At 44.2% G+C, this 23,913-nt stretch overlaps 1 protein-coding gene across 1 annotated transcript in view; it reads left to right on the top strand.

The window, feature by feature from the left end:
• The window catches only part of LOC106611479 (N-lysine methyltransferase SMYD2-A), a 41,307-nt gene that overhangs the window by 5,990 nt on the left and 11,404 nt on the right, over nucleotides 1-23,913 (top strand). Inside the window, exons 2-6 of the mRNA XM_082955498.1 lie at nucleotides 3,698-3,761; nucleotides 14,299-14,409; nucleotides 14,484-14,544; nucleotides 20,876-21,000; nucleotides 22,577-22,644. Coding sequence (XP_082811624.1) covers nucleotides 3,698-3,761; nucleotides 14,299-14,409; nucleotides 14,484-14,544; nucleotides 20,876-21,000; nucleotides 22,577-22,644 — 429 coding nt within the window. The remainder of the gene's footprint in view (nucleotides 1-3,697; nucleotides 3,762-14,298; nucleotides 14,410-14,483; nucleotides 14,545-20,875; nucleotides 21,001-22,576; nucleotides 22,645-23,913) is intronic.

The following is a 23,913-nucleotide window of genomic DNA, read 5'->3' as shown; positions in this document are numbered from 1 at the left end:
CCAAATGAGTTCTGTTATACTCACAGACACCATTCAAACAGTTTTAGAAACTTTGGAGTGTTTTCTATCCAAAGCTAATAATTATATGCATATTCTAGTTTCTGGGCAGGAGTAATAATCTGATTAAATCGGGTACGTTTTTTATCCGGCTGTGAAAATACTGCCCATAACAGGTTAACGGCTCTTTTTTGGATTTTGATAATTAGTGGGTGTCATGCATTATTTATTTTTTTTACGTTGTACACAGAGGATAATTTTTTTCATAATTCGGCATGCAGAGTCTCAATTGGGTGTTTGTCATTTTGTGAATTCTTGGTTGGTGAGCGGACCACAGACCAATGGGTTCTATTAGACATACCAGATCCTAATTGGTATGTCTAATTTTATGTTCCTTTTGATGGCATAGAAGGCCCTTCTTGCCTTGTCTCTCAGATCGTTCACAGCTTTGTGGCAGTTACCTGTGGCGCTGCTGTTTAGGCCGAGGTATGTATCGTTTTTTGGTTTGCTCTAGGGCAACGGTGTCTAGATGGAATTTGTATTTGTGGTCCTGACGACTGGACCTTTTTTGGAACACCGTTATGTTTATCTTACAGAGATTAACTGTCAGGTCCCAGGTCTGACAGAATCTGTTCAGAAGGTCTAGGTGCTGCTGTAGGTCCTTCTTGGTTGGTGACAGAAGCACCAGATCATCAGCAAATAGTGGACGTTTGACTTCAGATTCTAGTAGGTTGAGGCCGGGTGCTGCAGACTTTTCTAGTGCCCTCGCCAATTTGTTGATATATATGTTGAAGAGGGTGGGGCTTAAGCTGCATCCCTGTCTCACCCCACCGCCCTGTGGAAAGAGAGGTGTGTGTGTGTGTGTGTGTGTGGTTTTTGCCAATTTTAACCACACACTTGTTGTTTGTGTACATAGATTTTATGTTTTTCCCCCAACACCAGTTTCCATCAATTTGTATAGCAGACCCTCATGCCAAATTGAGTCAAGCCTTTTTTGAAATCAACAAAGCATGAGAAGACTCTGTCTGTCTCTGACTGTCTCTCTCTCTCTGACTCTCTCTCTCTGTCTCTCTTTCTGTCTCTCTCTCTCGGCACCTGCATCACTATCACCTATTGCAGCAATTGTGAGTTTCATTACAGGACTGATCAAATCAGTCATATGCTCACTCTCAGAAATGCTAAATAGGTGAGCTCTTGTTTAGGGTTGGGGTCAATCCAGTCAAATCAGTAAGTACACTGAAATTCCAATTCTCTTCAATGCTTCTCAACGAGGAAGATTTGGAATTTGGTTTAGTTTCTGAATTTATTGGAATTATATTGACTCAACCCTGGTCTTGTTTGGTCTGAAGGCTACAGGCTGAGACGGAGAGTGGAGCGGAACCTGCTTTAGTTTGTTGTGACACACCGTGAGGCTGAGAGAGTGGAGCGGAACCTGCTTTAGTTTGTTGTGACACACCGTGAGGCTGAGAGAGTGGAGCGGAACCTGCTTTAGTTTGTTGTGACACACCGTGAGGCTGAGAGAGTGGAGCGGAACCTGCTTTAGTTTGTTGTGACACACCGTGAGGCTGAGAGAGTGGAGCGGAACCTGCTTTAGTTTGTTGTGACACACCGTGAGGCTGAGAGAGTGGAGCGGAACCTGCTTTAGTTTGTTGTGACACACCGTGAGGCTGAGAGAGTGGAGCGGAACCTGCTTTAGTTTGTTGTGACACACCGTGAGGCTGAGAGAGTGGAGCGGAACCTGCTTTAGTTTGTTGTGACACACCGTGAGGCTGAGAGAGTGGAGCGGAACCTGCTTTAGTTTGTTGTGACACACCGTGAGGCCGAGAGAGTGGAGCGGAACCTGCTTTAGTTTGTGACACACCGTGAGGCCGAGAGAGTAGAGCGGACACTACTTTAGTTTGTTGTGACACACCGTGAGGCTGAGAGAGTAGAGCGGACACTACTTTAGTTTGTTGTGACACACCGTGAGGCTGAGAGAGTAGAGCGGACACTACTTTAGTTTGTTGTGACACACCGTGAGGCTGAGAGAGTAGAGCGGACACTACTTTAGTTTGTTGTGACACACCGTGAGGCTGAGAGAGTGGAGCGGAACCTGCTTTAGTTTGTTGTGACACACCGTGAGGCTGAGAGAGTAGAGCGGACACTGCTTTAGTTTGTGACACACCGTGAGGCTGAGAGAGTGGAGCGGAACCTGCTTTAGTTTGTTGTGACACACCGTGAGGCTGAGAGAGTGGAGCGGAACCTGCTTTAGTTTGTTGTGACACACCGTGAGGCTGAGAGAGTGGAGCGGAACCTGCTTTAGTTTGTTGTGACACACCGTGAGGCTGAGAGAGTGGAGCGGAACCTGCTTTAGTTTGTTGTGACACACCGTGAGGCTGAGAGAGTAGAGCGGACACTGCTTTAGTTTGTTGTGACACACCGTGAGGCTGAGAGAGTGGAGCGGAACCTGCTTTAGTTTGTTGTGACACACCGTGAGGCTGAGAGAGTGGAGCGGAACCTGCTTTAGTTTGTTGTGACACACCGTGAGGCTGAGAGAGTGGAGCGGAACCTGCTTTAGTTTGTTGTGACACACCGTGAGGCTGAGAGAGTGGAGCGGAACCTGCTTTAGTTTGTTGTGACACACCGTGAGGCTGAGAGAGTGGAGCGGAACCTGCTTTAGTTTGTTGTGACACACCGTGAGGCTGAGAGAGTGGAGCGGAACCTGCTTTAGTTTGTTGTGACACACCGTGAGGCTGAGAGAGTGGAGCGGAACCTGCTTTAGTTTGTTGTGACACACCGTGAGGCCGAGAGAGTGGAGCGGAACCTGCTTTAGTTTGTGACACACCGTGAGGCAGAGAGAGTAGAGCGGACACTACTTTAGTTTGTTGTGACACACCGTGAGGCTGAGAGAGTAGAGCGGACACTACTTTAGTTTGTTGTGACACACCGTGAGGCTGAGAGAGTAGAGCGGACACTACTTTAGTTTGTTGTGACACACCGTGAGGCTGAGAGAGTAGAGCGGACACTACTTTAGTTTGTTGTGACACACCGTGAGGCTGAGAGAGTGGAGCGGAACCTGCTTTAGTTTGTTGTGACACACCGTGAGGCTGAGAGAGTAGAGCGGACACTGCTTTAGTTTGTTGTGACACACCGTGAGGCTGAGAGAGCAGAGCGGACACTGCTTTAGTTTGTTGTGACACACCGTGAGGCTGAGAGAGTGGAGCGGAACCTGCTTTAGTTTGTTGTGACACACCGTGAGGCTGAGAGAGTAGAGCGGACACTACTTTAGTTTGTTGTGACACACCGTGAGGCTGAGAGAGTAGAGCGGAACCTGCTTTAGTAGTGGCACTCCTGACTCTCTCTAGGACAGGCCTTTTATATGTAGCCTACACAGACATGGACCCACACACACACACACACACACACACCACAGCCTCACTTGTTTCTGGAGACATGCCCAGGTTTATATATATATAAAAGTGACCTTTCTTTGCACCATCTGCCCTTAACAGAGAGATGGATGAGAGTCCACACTAGAGTGTGTGTTTGAGACAGCGAGAGCATAGTGTGTAGGTAATATCTTGCTATCCTTGATGTCTCACTCATCTCAACTTTCAACAACATTTGACAACATTCCCTCTCTCTCCCTCCCTCTCCCTCCCTCTCTCTCCCTCTCTCTCCCTCTCTCTTCTCTCCTCTCTTCCTCTCTCTCTCTCTGCAGGAGGGAAGGCCTCTCCAAATGTGGAAAGTGTAAACAAGCTTACTACTGTGAGATCGACTGCCAGGTATAGTGTGTTTGTGGTTAGCATGCTTACTATATGACGGTGTGTGTGAACAGTGTAATGTTGACCTTGTAACATCCCCAGGATATTCAGGATATTCGGTAATACAGGCACTGAACACAAAGGGTGCTTTTTTCAAACCCCACTGATCCTCTGAGAACCGATGGTTACAACGCTAACAAGTACATGTCAAATCCCATAGCAAATGCTAATGAGCGCATTACGAACAATTCTTATACCGTCTCTGACCTAAACTATTTGCAGGACATCCCAACTCATAAAGTTATACAAGTGTCGTGTCTTTGGCTATGCCGGATTAAGTGATATGACATGCTAACCTATAAAATCCTTTCTCTGTAATTAATATTACCTGATTAAGCTAATCATGTAAATGTAATTAACTAGAAAGTCGGGGCACCACGGAAGAACGTTTATAGAGCCGTTATCTTCCGAATAAACTCTTAAAATACTTAGTCATATTTTACATCGATAGCAGTCAATATTAACCCTTATCTTATTTTCAGTCTCATAATGAAAGTTGTAAATTCTTGGCTATCTTCACGAACCCTGGCTAACAAGTTGAATCAGCAATACAAAATTGGGTTTAATTATTTATTTACTAAATACCTAAACTAATCACACAGAATTACAAATACACCGAATACAAATGATGTCATACATGATGGCTGGTTACACAAAGGAAAGGGGGTTGGGCTTGAATGAAAGAGCGGGAAGACTTAGGAACAAAGAAACAGCAGCAATGCTATCGTAAATACATTATCTTATGCATTCTAAATTACCGCCCATTTGGAAAAGGAAAATGCAATAAATATTTACTCTGAGCTGCGCTTCGGTAGATTGGTCGTAGATGCTGGCCGGGTTGGCCAACAGATCTTCCTGTCCTCGGAAGAATGTCTCTGGTGGTAAATTGGATACGTGGTGGTATCTTCGTCCGTCTGTTAGACTGGATCCGTCGTCCGTCCTTTCCTAGCCAACGTCTACAGCGGCCGTTGCTAACTCAACGGCTAGGAAGTATCACTTCTGTAGTGAATAAGATCAAAGTTCATACCATTCGCCACCAAAGCTCACGCCAAGGTTGGCTTAGTTCTGTACTTGACATGTGTGTCCTTCTAACGTAGAGGCTGCAGACCTCACGTACTGGAACATGGTTATCTTTTCGTCAAAGGCTTATATAGTGGAGAGGGGGAAGGATGTGTTTCATCGTTTATAACCCCTGTCTCTTCACAGGGGTGGGCCACTGATCAAGCAGGGCACTTTCCTTATGAAAACCCAATTCTCTCATTTGGAAGCTAAAATTACATTTAATCTCCTAACAAACAATTTCAATATCAAACATTTCAATTGCATAACAATTCCATGTTACTCTGATAACTAGAGGGTGTATACTTTCTCAGGTACAGTTTATGTCGTCCTGTCATCAGTCATAATGTCTCAGATGACAACCGAACTGACATCCATACTCATTACATTCCCAAGCATATTTCCAACTGGTTTTATTACCAAAATATGGTTCCTTTTCCCCATTTGTTTGATGTTCCCAGACTCTCTATATTTAACACAGGCTATTCAAGTCCTTCAGTAGGGTCAGAAAGAGAGGGGAAGGGAGAAAGATATTTATGGGGGGGTCATAAACCTTACCCAAAGGCCAACGTCATGACACAAGTAACAAAAAAAAATGCTACTCACAGTTTGCTGCACGCCAAAAACCCCAAATATTAGACAGCAAGGGCTCTTGATCCAGAAGGGGATTCTCTGCTGTTACCAAGTGACGCTTGATTTAGCAAGAAGCTAAGTACTTAACTAGATAGCTAACTGGCTACAAAATTAGCAAACCTTAGCATTTAGCACATTTTAGACATTTTTAACTTAGTTTTTTAAAATGTCGCACAAAATTTGGTCCCATCCACTAGCTCAGTCGTTGCAGCTTTTTATTTTGTTACATTCTACACATATATTTTATGTTTTGTTTGTTTTCCACAGTCCTTACATAGCAAGAATAAAGTAATTTGATATACATTACATCTGGATAGATAGTACTTATACATGCTACAATGTGTTTTCAGTCATAACTATTATAGAACACGAGGTTTTAATCCCACACCTTAGCTACTCTGTCCATCCCACCTAGAACTGGAAACCGCCATCTTGTTTTTTCCATGTGCTGTATATTTGTCAACTGTACTGTGATGTTTCACATAAAATTCGGAACCTTTTTCTAATCGCATATCTACTGATTGTAAGATAAGGATAAGTATTTTTACTAAAAGTATTATTATATTGTTGTTTTGATTATGGATTTTCAAATCTCCCAAAAGGGGAGGGTTTATTTGAGATAAATGTTGTGATTTTTCAGCCATTCCTAAACCTGTGACCAGAAACAAGCTACAAAGGGGCAATACCAAAATAAGTGGTTTAATGATTCTGTTTTTCTGAAGCAAAATCTGCTGAGATGGTTGTATGCCCCCGTATACATAGCATTCTGTTTGTGGCAAGAAGTTTTGTATTTAAATAGAAAAACTCAAATAAAATTATCAAGATTTGTGTGTCAGTTCATAAACCACGTGCCATGGAATCGGCACATCGAAAATCTCTTCCCAACTATTTTGCAACCTGCATGGTGCCGCTGTCAGCGTTTTGGTCCTCAAGTAAAACTTATTTTTATTTTTTTGTGTGACAATTTTGATCTGTAATAAAGGTCAGACAAACAAGTTCCTTACCTTCTCCCCTTCCACATGCCTCCTCCATGTTTGCGTTAATGCTGCAATCAGTTGGTTGTAATTTTGGATAGAGCAAACATTTTCATATATTTTATTAATGCCACGTGACAACTCCACCTCTCCTATTCATAATGTCATTCACAAAGATAATTCAATTTGTAACATTTTTTTATAACATTTGTAAAAAAAAATTGAAATATTTTTTTTACATAATAAATATTTGAATCTAACCATAATATTTGTGCTATCTTTTCTGGAGGATGAAACTGTAATTGCAACCAGCTTTGTACGGCTTGTTTTCAGACAGGGCGATATTTAAAAAAAGGTTCCGTATTCAATTAACTGAAAGTGAGAGGTTGTAATCTGGATAAAAGTATTTTGCTTCCTCTTTCGAAATACCATTTGGTGAATCATGGAATACTCCCATCATTTGTAACAGGTTTCTGTAAATTATTTCAGGTAGCATTTTCTTCTATGTTGAAGATTCAAAAATAATTTTTGCATTTAAAAAAAGTCAATATAATTTGCCTTATTTTTTATAAAATATTATACTTGATCGTTCCAGAATAAGTTCCTCTATTTCTTTGTTTTTCCTTTAACTTATTCTATACACACACACACACACACACACACACACACACACACACACACACACACACACAGTGCATTCGGAAAGTATTCAGACCCCTTGACTTTTTCCACATTTGTGACCAACCGCCTTGATTCGGTCTTATGTAGCAACATTTTTAATTGTGTTTTTTTACATTGGATAAAAGTAAAGATTCAGAGCTAGAAAATTGTATATCATACACTGCAGTTGAGGAACAATGGGAAAGGAATTCTGCTTTGAAAGTTGATAAACTTGTAACCTCACTTTGAGAGAATTGCCCTTGAATATTTTGGTACACCTACTGGAGAGCTCTTTGTCTACACCCTTTCAGCATCGTTCACACCCTCTTAAGCTTTAGCCCCACCCATCTCTTTAAGGATTCACATGTGCGGCCATGGTGGTAAACGCATGCTATATCAAATCTAAGTTCATTTGTCACATGCAAAGGATACAAATGGTGTAAATGGTACACCTGAAGTGGTTACTTGCATGGTAGCAATATCAAAAACAAAGTGTAAAGAAAAAAAATATTTTATAATTATTAGATGACGATTACCCAACACGCGTGTCTAAATTGATGGGTCATGTGAAGAACATGCTATAACTACCCCTCAGCCACATCTAACTAAGTGGATGGGTCACTATTGTCTAGAAATGTACACATGTTCATGAAAAATAATAGATGTCCGTAATCACCCCCAGACACACCTGGCTAACTTGATGGGTCATGTCATAATCCATCGGAAGTGGAGTCTTTTGGGTAGGTAGGTAGGTAGGTAGGTAGGTTGGCGATAGAGCCCGCCAAATTCAGAGCATCAATGTTGTGGAGAAAAGTAGCAAAACTTTTGTAGTTCTTGATGGCTAACGTTATATCTTTCAAAAACGTTGCGGTAGACAGGACTATCAACACATACGGAAGAGCTCACGTTACAGACAGAGCATGCTACATGGCAGACCAATCCAAACTCCTCTCCCAGCATGTCCAGCTCATCCATTATCTCAGCCAATCATGGCAAGTGGGAAGGTTCCTGACTTTTTCCGTGGCTAAACCAACTAGGCTCGTAATTTAACAATTGTGTTTTGTATTTATGTATGGAATACAAGTTTGTTATTACGGCACATGAAACTTCACATGTTCCAGAAGGCATTTCTTCCAAAAAAAATGAATTTTGATAAAGCATTTGTTTATGTTCAACTGTGCCTCTCCTGTTAAGTAGTAACGTGTGACATACGCCTAGTTTCCTGAAACGAGTCACATATATAGAATGCCTTCGGAAAGTATTCAGACCTCTTGATGTTTTCCACATTTTATGTTACAGCCTTATTCTAAAATGGATAACATTTTTATTTTTTTCCTCATTAATCTACCCACAATGCCCCATAATGACAAAGCAAAAAACTGGTTTTTGGACATTGTAGCACATTTATTAAAATGTTTCAACCCATACCTTATTTACATAAGTATTTCAGACCCTTTGCTATGAGACTCTAAATTGAGCTCAGATGCATCCTGTTTCCATTGATCATCCTGGAGATGTTTCTACAACTTGATTGGAGTCCACCATTTGGAAAGGCACACACCTGTGTATATAAGATCTCACAGTTGACAGTGCACATCCGAGCAAAAACCAATCCATGAGGTCAAAGAAATTGTCCGTAGAGCTCCGACACAGGATTGTGTCGAGGCACAGATCTGGGGAATGATACCAAAACATTTCTGCAGCATTGAAGGTCCCCAAGAACACAGTGGCCTCCATTCTTAAATGAAAGTAGTTTGGATCCACCAATACTCTTCCTAGAGCTGGCCGCCCAGCCAAACTGAGTAATCTGGGGGAAAAGTGCCTTGGTCAGGGAGGTGACCAAGAACCCGATGGTCACTCTGACAGAGCTCTAGAGTTCCTCTTTTGAGATGGTTGTCCTTCTGGAAGGGTCTCCCATCCCTGCAGCTCTTCACCAATAGAGTGAGTAGAGTGGCCAGACGGAAGCCACTCCTCAGTAAAAGGCACATGACAGCCCGCTTGGAGTTTGCCAAAATGCATCTAAAGACTCTCAGACCATGAGAAACAGATTCTCTGGTCTGATTGAACCAAGATTGAACTTTTTTGGCATGAATGCCAAGCGTCACGTCTGGAGGAAACCCGGCACCATCCTGACGGTGAAGCATGGTGGTGGCAGCATCAAGAACGGGAGAAACTCCCCAAATACAGGTTTGCCAAACTTGTAGCATCATACCCAAGACTCAATGCTGTAATCGCTGCCAAAGGTGCTTCAACAAAGTACTGAGTGAAGGGTCTGAATACTTATGTAAATGTGATATTTTTTTTATTTTTAATAAATTAGCAAAAATGTCAACCTGTTTTTGCTTTGTAATTATGGGGTGTTTGTGTGTGTGTGTAGATTGATTAAGGGGCAAAAAACCCCAATTTAATCAACTTTAGAATGAGGCTATAACATAAATGTAAAGGGGTCTGAATACTTTCTGAAAGCACTTTGTAATTCAATAAACAATTACAGATAGATCGTTTGAATTCAATAATGTTTTGCGTTTACTTTTTCCTGACCCTAAATATGCTACGCTGCTCGCAAATTCTAAAACCTTTTCTAGTATGTATAATCCCCCAACAAAAGATTTAACTACAGTAGGCCTGCTTACAGTGGTAGCCTACACACTTCAAAGCAAAAGGTCCAACTGTCTGTTCATCTGTTAAATTGTACTGTATATTATAAGCCGCGCTCCCTATCGGATCCACAGAGCAGAATACATGAAATAATAGCCTCCCTAATAGGGCCAATGAATGAGAGATGTACATGGTCATTTGTTGAAGGCTAAAGCTTCCTCTGGAAGATGAACCAACGGCCAGAAAAGGTGGTGAGGAATTTTAATAGTTTCAGTTTCAAGGTTTAATGTCACATGCACAAGTACAGTGAAATGCCTTTATGCAAATTCAAAACTTAACTATACAATAATCAATAGCGATGTATTACTAGAAAAAAACACAAGGAATAAGAAATATGAAATACGAAGTACATTCTGAAATGTTTATAAAAGAAGCCTATGTATTCGAAATATTGAATATTGTAATATTGTTGAAATATTGTTTACTTGAGATATTATTCAGACAAAAACATATAAAATGGGAATCTTCTGTTCTACTGGTTTTTTAAACTGCGCTCCGGATCGAATAGAGAAAAAATACTTGAAGTAGTTTTATCTATTTTTCTACTGTAAAGTGCGTTTCAATTAAATGAGAAGCTGGGACATTGTAGGCCTATAGGCTACTTCATAAGTATGAAACCATCACAGTCAGAAAAAGGTGAGGAATTTATTCTGCAATGATCGTGGAAAGGAAATGGATGCCTTGGCTTATTTCTAACTATTTTAGAGTGCAAAAAAAAAAAATGCAAGAAATTGTCTCTACTCACTAGTGGCGAATGATTGCATCTTGTTATGTTATTTACCTGTTTTTATTGTAATGAATAAGCATGTGATCATTTTCACAAAACACTAGACTACTGCCTGCGTACGGTGTAAAGACCATAGAGCTAAACACATGCTCTCGTTAATTTCAGTTTTGATAAATGCCAACTTTTTCCCTGAACTGACGCATGCATGTTTTGGGGTATATTTTGTAAGTACACAACGTTTATAAACGAGGCCCCAGGGAAAGTGTGTGTGTGTGTGGCGCGCTTGTGTGTTCCAGAGAAATGGATCCCCCTAAGGAAAGGTCATAGTGAACCCACACAACCAGTGTAACGCAACTACTAGGCTGCGTTCAACAGCACTGGGCCTTCCTCTGAAACAGAGCTGTGTTCAACAGCACTGGGCCTTCCTCTGAAACAGAGCTGTGTTCAACAGCACTGGGCCTTCCTCTGAAACAACATCATGCCCCATGGCTGTGTTCAACAGCACTGGGCCTTCCTCTGAAACAGAGCTGTGTTCAACAGCACTGGGCCTTCCTCTGAAACAACATCATGCCCCATGGCTGTGTTCAATAACCCTGTAGGACAGGGCTAGGCAACCCAGTTCCTGGAGTGCTGCAGGTATACTAAACAAAAATCTAAATGCAATATGCAACAATTTCAAAGATTTTAATGAATTACAGTTCATATAAGGAAATCAGTCAATTGAAATTAATTTATATCTATGGATTTCACATGACTGGGAATGCAGATATGCATTTGTTGGTCACAGATACCTTAAAAAAAGTAGAGGCCTGGATCAGAAAACCAGTCAGTATCTGGTTTGACCACCATTTGCATCATGCAGTGTCACACATCTCCTTCTCATAGAGTTGATCAGGCTGTTGATTGTGGCCTGTGGAATGTCCCAGTCCTCTTCTATTGCTGTACAAAGTTGCTGGATATTGGTGGGAACTGGAAAACGCTGTCCTACACGTCAATCCAGAGCATCCCAAACATGCTCAACAGTTAACATTTTGGTGAATATGCAGGCCATGGAACAACTGGGAAATGTTCAGCTTCCAGGAATTGTGTAGAGATGATGGCGATATGGGGCCGTGCATTATCATGCTGAAATAACATGAGATGATGGCAGCAGATGAATGGCACAACAATGGGCCTCAGGATCTCGTCACGATATCTCTATGCATTCAAACTGCGACAGATAAAATGCAATTGTGTTTGTTGTCCGTAGCTTAGGCCTGCCCATACCATAACCCCGCCACCATGGGGCACTCTGTTCACAACATTAACATCAGCAAACCGCTCCCCCACACGACTCCATACACGCTATCTTGCCGGGATTCATCAGTGAAGAGCACACTTTTCCAGCATGCCAGTGGACGTCGAAGGTGAGCATTTGCCCAATGAAGTCAGATACGACACCAAACTGCAGTCAGATCAAGACCCTGGTGAGGACAACGAGCATACAGATGAGCTTGTGCAGAAATTCTTTGGTTGTGCAAACCGAGTTTCATCAGCTGTCCGGGTGGCTAGTCTCTGACGATCCCAAAGGTGAAGAAGCCGAATGTGGAGGTCCTGGGCTGGCGTGGTTACACGTGGTCTGCGGTTGTGAGGCCGATTGGACGTACTGCCAAATTCTCTAAAACAACGGAGGTGGCTTATGTTAGATAAAGGAACATTAAATTCTCTGCCAACAGTTCTGGTGGACATTGCTGCAGTCAGCATGCCAAATTCACGCTCCCTCAAAACTTGAGACATCTGTGGCATTGTGTTGTGTGACAAAAGTGCACATTTGAGTGGCCTTTTATTGTCCCCAGCACAAGGTGCACCTGTGTAATGATCATGAATCACTACTGTATCAACAATTAGTATAATCAACTGTCAATTACTATGTTTTCATTCTGAATAGTCATTAGTGCTGGAGCTGCAAAAACCCAAATGACTTCAAGGCCACAAATAATTAATGAATTGTTTTATTTACTAGACTAAGTTGAAAATTAAGTAGTTAAAAGATACGATATCAAGACCGGATACAACACAGCTATTGAGATGAGAAGCTCCGCAGATCAATATGAATGGGCTTCTGGGAAATATAACAACACAGGACTTCTGCCAATGACATGATCTTAGTCCTCTCCCATTCGATCTTTCTATGAATATGTCAACACAGGCTTTCACAACCCTGAAACTATAGAGATCACCAACCAGGAATAGACATGAACTAGGCTGTCAATTAGCATCCGATGTGGACGGTGCCGGGAACAGTATTGATAGTGGGTTTGTAAATTAGACTTGCCATCTTACGATACTCATTGACTTCCACCACTTTACACAATCACAGCGCCACTTTCAGAGGAAATGAATAATGTACTAGCTGTATATTACTTGTATGTCGGTGTTGCCTCTCTCAGTTCTCAGTCCAGGAAAGTAATGTCTATTACAGCTTTTCCCTGCAGTGAATTCTTCCTCTGATCCCAGCCGGGATGGATTGTAAAAACTTAATCGGTTAGTCTTGAATGCTAACAGTGCATTCCACAAGATCTCCCCTGGGATGTTGCCTCTGTCTGTGTAAGATCGGGAAAGTCGATGAGTGTGTGGTTTCCAAGGAGATGTACGTCTGGCTCCCCCTCCCTGGTCACAGAAAGAATTGCATGTTTTATCCATGTTTAGCGGAGATCTGTGTATAAAGTGTCACGGGAGGGCAGAAAAAGCTTCTAAAGACTGCACTTAGCTGTTGGAGTGGTCTGAGACGGGTGTTAGATTACCAGGTTTTCAAGTGCTACTTTTTAATAATGATGGTTTCGGGGAAACAGCTTGGAGAATTAACGATGCTTCTACGAAGGTTTTAGCGATTTAACTTGGCCTTATTAAGATGCTTTTGCGAAACCTGGCTCACCACTCTCCAACCCTGTTCCTGGAGAACTACCCTCTGTAGGTTTAAACCAGGACTCTCCAACCCTGTTCCTGGAGAACTACCCTCCTGTAGGTTTACACCAGGACTCTCCAAACCTGTTGCTGGAGAACTACCCTCCTGTATGTTTTCATTCCAACCCTGTTCCTGGAGAGAGACCCTCCTGTAGGTGTTCATTCCAACCCTGTTCCTGGAGAGCTACCCTCCTGTAGGTGTTCACTCCAACCCTGTTCCTGGAGAGCTACCCTCCTGTAGGTTTTCATTCCAACCCTAATCTAGTTCCTGATCCTAATAATAAACTGGTTCATAAGATGAACCAGGTTAGTTACAACTAGGGTCGGGAGTTCAAACCTACAGGAGGGTATCTCTCCAGGAACAGGGTTGGAATGAAAACCTACAGGAGGGTATCTCTCCAGGAACAGGGTTGGAGTCAACACCTACAGGAGGCTATCTCTCCAGGAACAGGGTTGGAATGAAAACCTACAGGAGGGTATCTCTCCAGGAACAGGGTGTAGGATAGGGGTTGTGGATTTGATTCCAGAATAGGCCATATATACTGAAGAAGTCTGGATAACAGTCTGCTAAAATACAATAATAAAAATAATAATAATAATAATTAGTACAGCATTTAGGAATATGTGAATCAGACAAGAAATGGTTCTGGTGGTTGCCATGACGATCTATAATGCCTCTGGCTCTCTGTCAGAAAACGTTTTGAATAGATAGTAGTTTGTTTGCCAAGGCAAGGGGGGGGCACATCAGATGGCTTGCCTGCAGACTGTGTGTTCTGTGTCCTTGAGTAAAGCACGTCTCTAATATATTCTGTCTGCCTCTTTACACACACCTGTGTACCTGTAGAAGGGAGACTGGCCGATGCACAAGTTGGAGTGTACAGCCATGTGTTCCTATGGGGAAAACTGGTGTCCGTCAGAGACCGTCAGATTGGTGGCCAGGATCATCATGAAACAGGTGGGTATGTGTGGGTGGGTGGGTGTGGATCTATAACCCCTAAATGTGTTCTGCTTTGTCTGTGTCTTCTCCAGAAAGCCACAACGGAACGGACACAGTCAGAGAGGCTGTTACTCCTCAGTGAGTTTGAAGCCCGTAAGTACACAGATTAGATACATAGTACTAAAACTCTAAAACTCCCAAAAGGGGTTTCAGAAATCCTAGTTGGAAGATTCCCGGAATCATGAGGGAATGAACAGGAATTCCGGAGTGCTCCAATCAGGATTTCTGGAAAACCAGGGAATTTGGGGGAAATTACCAGAATATTGCAACCCCACATAGTACACACAGTTGAAGTCAGAAGTTTACATACACCTTAACCAAATACATTTAAACTCAGTTTGTCACAATTCCTGACATTTAATCCTAGTAAAAATTCCCTCTCTTAGGTCAGTTAGGATCACCACTTTATTTTAAGAATGTGAAATGCCAGAATAATAGTAGAGAGAATGATTTATTTCAGCTTTTATTTCTTTCATCACATTCCCAGTGGGTCAGAAGTTTACATACACTCAATTAGTATTTGGTAGCATTGCCTTGAAATTGTTTAACTTTAGTCCAATGTTTTGGGTAGCCTTCCACAAGCTTCCTACAATAAGTTTGGTGAATTTTGGCCCATTCCTCCTGACAGAGCTGGTGTAAATGAGTCAGGTTTGAAGGCCTCCTTGCTCGCACACGCTTTTTCAGTTCTGCCCACATATTGTCTATAGGATTGAGGTCAGCGCTTTGTGATGGCCACTCCAATACCTTGACTTTGTTGTCCTTAAGCCATTTTGCCACAACTTTGGAAGTATGCTTGGGGTCATTGCCCATTTGGAAGAGACATTTGCGACCAAGCTTTAACTTCCTGACTGATGTCTTAAGATGTTGCTTCAATATATCCACATAATTTTCCTTCTTCATGAAGCCATCCATTTTGTGAAGGGCACCAGTCCCTCCTGAAGCAAAGCACCCCCACAACATGATGCTGCCACCCCCGTGCTTCATGGTTAGGATGGTGGTCTTCAGCTTGCAAGCTTCCCCCTTTTTCCTCCAAACATAATGATGGTTATTATGGCCAAACAGTTCTATTTTTGTTTCATCAGACCAGAGGACATTTCTCCAAGAAGTACGATCTTTGTCCCCATGTGCAGTTGCAAACCGTAGTCTGGCTTTTTTTTATGGCGGTTTTGGAGCAGTGGCTTCTTCCTTGCTGAGCGTCCTTTCAGGTTATGTCGATATAGGACTCGTTTTGCTGTGGATATAGATACTTTTGTACCTGTTTTCTCCAGCATCTTCACAAGGTCCTTTGCTGTTGTTCTGGGATTGATTTGCACTTTTCGCACCAAAGTACGTTCATCTCTAGGAGACAGAACGCATCTCCTTCCTGAGCGGTATGATGGCTGCGTGGTCCCATGGTGTTTATACTTGCGTACTATTGTTTGTACAGATGAACGTGGTACCTTCAGGCATTTGGAAATTGCTCCCAAGGATGAACCAGACTTGTGGAGGTCTTGGCTGATTTCTTTTGATTTTCCCATGATGTCAAGCAAAGAGGCACTGAGTTTGAAGGTAGGCCTTGAAATACATCCACAGGTACACCTCCAATTGACTCAAATTATGTCAATTAGCTTATCACAAGCTTCTAAAGCCATGACATCATTTTCTGGATTTTTCCAAGCTGTTTAAAGGCACAGTCAACTTAGTGCATTTACATTTCTGACCCACTGGAATTGTGATACACTGAGTTAAGTGAAATAATCTGTCTGTAATCAATTGTTGGAAAAATTACTTGTCATGCACGAAGTAGATGTCCTAACCGACTTGCCAAAACTATAGTTTGTTAACAAGAAATTTGTGGAGTGGTTGAAAAATGAGTTTTAATGACTCCAACCTAAGTTTATGTAAACTTCCGACTTCAACTGTATGTCACACTATGTTGAGGTAAAAATCGGAGCATATTGCTTGTATAGATGTCATCAAATAAAATGTTATTGCTCACATACACATGGTTAGCAGATGTTAATACGAGTGTTGCGAAATGCTTGTGCTTCTAGTTCCAACAGTGCAGTAGTATCTAACAAGTTCCCCAACAAATATGTAATACACACAAATCTAAAAGGGGTGAATGAGAATATGTACATATAAGTATATGGATGAGTGATGGCCGAGCGGCATAGGCAAGGTGCAGTAGATGGTATAGAGTACAGTATATACATATGAGTAATGCCAACATTGTTAAAGTGGCCTGTGATTGGGTCTCAATATAGGCAGCAGCCTCTCAGAGTTGGTGATTGCTGTTTGATGTGACCTGCAGTAGAACTAGAGCTAGTCACGTGGTGTGACCTGCAGTAGAACTAGAGCTAGTCACGTGGTGTGACCTGCAGTAGAACTAGAGCTAGTCACGTGGTGTGACCTGCAGTAGAACTAGAGCTAGTCACGTGGTGTGACCTGCAGTAGAACCAGAGCTAGTCACGTGGTGTGACCTGCAGTAGAACCAGAGCTAGTCACGTGGTGTGACCTGCAGTAGAACCAGAGCTAGTCACGTGGTGTGACCTGCAGTAGAACCAGAGCTAGTCACGTGGTGTGACCTGCAGTAGAACTAGAGCTAGTCACGTGGTGTGACCTGCAGTAGAACTAGAGCTAGTCACGTGGTGTGACCTGCAGTAGAACCAGAGCTAGTCACGTGGTGTGACCTGCAGTAGAACCAGAGCTAGTCACGTGGTGTGACCTGCAGTAGAACCAGAGCTAGTCACGTGGTGTGACCTGCAGTAGAACCAGAGCTAGTCACGTGGTGTGACCTGCAGTCGAACCAGAGCTAGTCACGTGGTGTGACCTGCAGTCGAACCAGAGCTAATCAGGTGGTGTGACCTGCAGTCGAACTAGAGCTAGTCACGTGGTGTGACCTGCAGTCGAACTAGAGCTAGTCACGTGGTGTGACCTGCAGTCGAACCAGAGCTAGTCACGTGGTGTGACCTGCAGTAGAACCAGAGCTAGTCACGTGGTGTGACCTGCAGTAGAACCAGAGCTAGTCACGTGGTGTGACCTGCAGTCGAACCAGAGCTAGTCACGTGGTGTGACCTGCAGTAGAACTAGAGCTAGTCACGTGGTGTGACCTGCAGTAGAACTATTAATAGATGATCTATAGTACATGCTCACTGCCAAATGAGGAAGGAGAGGATACACACATACTTGTATCCTGGCCTGTACATACTGAGAGAGGGGAGGATAGGCTGAGTCTGTGTGGGACTAGACCAACATGGAGGAGGCCTCTCTGTTCCTCTAGTCTAGCTGTACATAGAGGTGGAGGCCTTTAGGGTTTCTGCACAGACAACAGGCTGCTGGCATATATCATGACCCCTCATACCTGTCACATGGTCTAGCAGGTGCACAGCCTCCAGCCCCCCCCCCCCCTTCCAAGAACGTATCCCCCCCTGGCTGATGTCCTTCAGCAGGCTCTTATGCCAACAGCAATGTAGTTGACAAGCCCAGCCAGATCTGGGTCCAGGCTAGTCTAGGTGTATCCTCATTGTGCCAATAACAAAACATCTGACTCATATGTTTTGTTCTAGACGAGTATAGTACACTGAACAAAAAATATAAACCAAACAATTTCAACGATTTTACTGAGTTATAGTTCATATAAGGAAATCTGTCAATTTTTTAAAATACATTTCTAAGGACCTAATCTATGGATTTCACATGACTGGCAATTCAGATATGCAGATGCTGTATGTACCAACAAAAAAGAAACAAGTAGGGGCGTAGATCAGAAAACCAGTCAGTATCTGGTGTGACCACCATTTGCCTCATGCAGCGCGACACATCTCCTTCTCATAGAGTTGATCAGGCTGTTGATTGTGGCCAGTGGAATGTTGTCCCACTCCTCTTCAATGGCTGTGCGAAGTTTCTGGATATTGGCGGGAACTGGAACAGTCAGTCATACACGTCAATCCAGAGCATCCCAAACATGCTCAATGGGTGACATGTCTGGTGAGTATGCAGGCCATGGAAGAACTGGGACATTTTCAGCTTCCAGGAATTGTGTACAGATCCTTGCGATATGGGGCTGTGCATTATCATGCTGAGGTGATGGTGATCATGAGGTGATGGTGGTGGATGAATGGCACGACAATGGGCCTCAGGATCTCGTCACGGTATCTCTATGCATTCAAATTGCCATCGATAAAATGCAATTATGTTCATTGTCCATAGCGTATGCCTGCCCCATACCATAACCCCATCGCCACCATGGAGCACTCTGTTCACAACGTTGACAACAGCAAACCTCTCGCCCATATGACTCCATACACGCTGTCTGCCATCTGCCCGGTACAGTTGAAACCAGGATTCATCCATGAACAGCACACTTCAGCGTGCCAGTGTTCATCAGAGGTGAGCATTTACCCACTGAAGTCGGTTACAACACTGAACTGCAGTCAGGTCAAGACCCTGGTGAGGACGACGAACATGCAGATGAGCTTCCCTGAGACAGTTCCTGAGAGTTTGTGTATAAATTCTTCAGTTGTGCAAACCTACAGTTTCGTCCAGGTGACTGGTCTCAGTCGATCCCGCAGGTGAAGAAGCCGTATGTGGAGGTCCTGGGCTGGCGTGGTTACATGTGGTCTAGGTTGTGAGGCCGGTTGGATGTACTGCCAAATTCTCTAAAACGACGTTGGAGGCGGCTTATGGTAGAGAAATTAACATTCAATTATCTGGCAACAGTTGTGGTGGACAATCCTGAGGTCAGCATGCCAATTGCACGATCCCTCAAAACTTGAGACATCTGTGGCATGGTGTTGTGTGACAAAACTGCACACTTTAAAGTGGCCTTTTATTGTCCCCAGCACAAGGTGCACCTGTGTAATGATCATGCTGTTTAATCAGCTTCTTGATATACCACACCTGTCAGGTGGATGGATTATCTTGACAAATGCTCACAAACAGGGATGTAAACAAATTTGTGCAGAAACATTTGAGCGAAATAAGCTTTTGTGCGTATGGAACAATTTTGGGATCTTTTATTTCAGCTCATGAAACATGGGACCATCACTTTACATGTAGAGTTTATATTGTTGTTCAGCGTATGACCTGAAATGGGAAGATTCATGTTTCTCTGTCTCTCCTCCCCCTCCACCACCACCTCTCTCCCCTCTCCCCTTTCCCTCTCCTCCCCCTCCACCTCTCTCCCCTTTCCCTCTCCTCCCCCTCCACCACCACCTCTCTCCCCTTTCTCTCTCCTCCCCCTCCACCACCACCTCTCTCCCCTCTCCCCTTTCCCTCTCCTCCCCCTCCACCTCTCTCCCCTTTCCCTCTCCTCCCCCTCCACCACCACCTCTCTCCCCTTTCTCTCTCCTCCCCCTCCACCACCACCTCTCTCCCCTCTCCCCTTTCCCTCTCCTCCCCCTCCACCACCACCTCTCTCCCCTTTCTCTCTCCTCCCCCTCCACCACCACCTCTCTCCCCTTTCCCTCTCCTCCCCCTCCACCACCACCTCTCTCCCCTTTCTCTCTCCTCCCCCTCCACCACCACCTCTCTCCCCTCTCCCCTTTCCCTCTCCTCCCCCTCCACCACCACCTCTCTCCCCTTTCTCTCTCCTCCCCCTCCACCACCACCTCTCTCCCCTTTCCCTCTCCTCCCCCTCCACCACCACCTCTCTCCCCTTTCCCTCTCCTCCCCCTCCACCACCACCTCTCTCCCCTTTCCCTCTCCTCCCCCTCCACCACCACCTCTCTCCCCTTTCTCTCTCCTCCCCCTCCACCACCACCTCTCTCCCCTCTCCCCTTTCCCTCTCCTCCCCCTCCACCACCACCTCTCTCCCCTTTCCCTCTCCTCCCCCTCCACCACCACCTCTCTCCCCTTTCTCTCTCCTCCCCCTCCACCACCACCTCTCTCTCCTCCCCCTCCACCACCACCTCTCTCCCCTCTCCCCTTTCCCTCTCCTCCCCCTCCACCACCACCTCTCTCCCCTTTCCCTCTCCTCCCCCTCCACCACCACCTCTCCCCCCTCTCCCCTTTCCCTCTCCTCCCCCTCCACCACCACCTCTCTCCCCTTTCTCTCTTCTTCCCCTCCACCACCACCTCTCTCCCCTCTCCCCTATCTCTCCTCCCCCTCCACCACCACCTCTCTCCCCTCTCCCCTATCTCTCCTCCCCCTCCACCACCACCTCTCTCCCCTCTCCCCTTTCCCTCTCCTCCCCCTCCACCACCACCTCTCTCCCCTTTCCCTCTCCTCCCCCTCCACCACCACCTCTCTCCCCTCTCCCCTATCTCTCCTCCCCCTCCACCACCACCTCTCTCCCCTCTCCCCTATCTCTCCTCCCCCTCCACCACCACCTCTCTCCCCTTTCCCTCTCCTCCCCCTCCACCACCACCTCTCTCCCCTCTCCCCTATCTCTCCTCCCCCTCCACCACCTCCTCTCTCCCCTTTCTCTCTCCTCTCTGTCAGACCTGGATAAGTTGGACAGTGAGAAGAATGAGATGAACCAGACGGATATAGCAGCACTGCATCATTTCTACTCTAGACACATAGACTTCCCTGATGACCAAACCCTCACTGTGCTCTTTGGACAGGTAAGGAGGATAGGATCTAGTTTTATACATCTATGTTACAGCAGCTCTGCATCATCACTACTGCTGTGGTCACAGTCACAGGTAGCCTGGCTGACTCCACTCACGTGGTCCACGGGTAGCCTGGCGGACTCCACTCACGTGGTCCACGGGTAGCCTGGCTGACTCGACTCACGTGGTCCACGGGTAGCCTGGCTGACGCGACTCACGTGGTCCACGGGTAGCCTGGCTGACGCGACTCACGTGGTCCACGGGTAGCCTGGCTGACGCGACTCACGTGGTCCACGGGTAGCCTGGCTGACGCGACTCACGTGGTCCACGGGTAGCCTGGCTGACGCGACTCACGTGGTCCACGGGTAGCCTGGCTGACGCGACTCACGTGGTCCACGGGTAGCCTGGCTGACGCGACTCACGTGGTCCACGGGTAGCCTGGCTGACGCGACTCACGTGGTCCACGGGTAGCCTGGCTGACGCGACTCACGTGGTCCACGGGTAGCCTGGCTGACGCGACTCACGTGGTCCACGGGTAGCCTGGCTGACGCGACTCACGTGGTCCACGGGTAGCCTGGCTGACGCGACTCACGTGGGACACGGGTTGGAGAGCTGTGACACACTGATCTGGACAGGAGGCCGTTGTAAATGCAGTGTTCAAACTGAAATGTGCGAATCTTTGATTAGTTCTCTCAACATTGTTTTTCTTTCCTGCAGGTTGAGATCTCACTTTGTTTGGATTGTGTGTGTGGTTGTCTATGTGGGTGTTTGAGTGAGAGACATAGAGGAGAACCAATCAGTAAAAAAATCACGGCCCCCTTCATTATCAATGCCTACAACATCAAGGAGCCTTACAAGACTCTGAAGTCAGGAAGACTTTGAGTTTGTTGTTAGACACACTAACTCATAGGTGGCCTCACAGTGCAATGTCAGCGCTTTGACTTCCTGGTTGCTCTAGATTGGCTGTCAGCTCTCTCTCCCTCTTTCTGTCATTCTCCCTCTTTTCATTTTTTTCTCTTTCTTTTCGTCTCTATCTCTACCTCTTTCCGTCTCTTTCTTTTCGTCTCTATCTCTACCTCTTTCCGTCTCTCTTTCTTTTCGTCTCTATCTCTACCTCTTTCCGTCTCTCTTTCTTTTCGTCTCTTTCTCTACCTCTCTTTCCGTCTCTCTCCACTCTCTCTGTATATCTCTCCCCTCCCCTCTGTCTCTTTCTCCACCTGTCTTGTTAACACACAGACATAATCCCCTGAATGCCTCCATGACACCACAGACTTCTCACCCACTCAGGACATCCCTGAGGGACCTGACCTTTAACCTTTAGTTTCATTACATTAGTCAGGACAGCCCTGAGGGACCTGACCTTTAACCTTTAGTTTCCTTACAGTAGTCAGGACAGACCACTTACATTTCTTGTGTGCTACCACGAGGAGTAGAGATATTCGGCATTACACATCTGCTCTCTCTCTCTCTCTCTCTCTCTCTCTCTCTCTCTCTCTCTCTCTCTCTCTCTCCACGTGTCTCTACCTCCCCCCTGTACCCCTTCGACCCCCCCCCCTTCTCCCACCTGTCTCTCTACCTCCCCCTGTAGGTAAACTGTAATGGCTTCACCATAGAGGATGAGGAGCTGTCTCACCTGGGCTCTGCTGTGTTCCCTGAGTAAGTCTACAATGTCGTCATTGTCTGGACCCATTCACACCAATGCAATGGCAGTACAGGAACAGTACACACTGTCTGGACCCATTCACACCAATGCAATGGCAGTACAGGAACAGCACACACTGACCAATAATATTACTGCCACTACTACTATCACTACTACAACTAGTACTACCACTACTACTACTACTACTACTTCTATTACTACCAATACTACTACTGCTACTTCTATTACTACCAATACTACTACTGCTATTACTACCAATACTATTACTATTACTACCACTACTATTAGTGCTATCACTACTACTACTACAACTAGTACTACCAATACTATTACTACTACTATTACAACAATACTATTACCAATACTACTACGACTACCAATACTATTACTACTGCTACCAATACTATTACTACTGCTACCAATACTATTACTACTGCTACCAATACTATTACTACCATTATTATTATTATTATTATTATTATTACTACTACTACTACTACTACCAATATTATTACTACTACTACCAATACTACTACTACTACTACTACTACTACTTCTACTACTTCTATTATTACTACTACTTCTATTATTACTACTACTTCTATTATTACTACTACTACTACTATTACTGCTACTTATTTTACTACCTCTACTATTACTATTACTACCAATACTATTACTACCAATACTATTACCACTACCAATACTATTACCACTACCAATACTATTACCACTACCAATACTATTACCACTACCAATACTATTACTACTGCTACCAATACTATTACTACTGCTACCAATACTATTACTACCAATATTATTACTACTACTACCAATATTATTATTATTATTACTACTACTACTACTACTACTACTTCTATTACTACTACTACTACTTCTATTACTACTACTACTTCTATTACTATACTACTTCTATTACTACTACTACTTCTATTACTACTACTACTTCTATTACTACTACTACTTCTATTACTACTACTACTTCTATTACTACTACTACTTCTATTACTACTACTACTTCTATTACTACTACTACTTCTATTACTACTACTACTTCTATTACTACTACTACTTCTATTACTACTACTACTACTTCTATTACTACTACTACTACTTCTATTACTACTACTACTACTTCTATTACTACTACTACTTCTATTACTACTACTACTACTACTACTACTACTACTACTACTACTACTTATACTACTACTACTACTACTACTACTACTTCTACTACT

The sequence above is a fragment of the Salmo salar genome, chromosome 09 (genome assembly GCF_965601325.2).
Source record: "Salmo salar chromosome 09, fSalSal1, whole genome shotgun sequence".
NCBI lineage: Eukaryota > Metazoa > Chordata > Actinopteri > Salmoniformes > Salmonidae > Salmo > Salmo salar.
The sequence above is the reverse complement of the archived record's forward strand: the minus strand, read 5'-3'. Positions and strand labels throughout refer to the sequence as shown.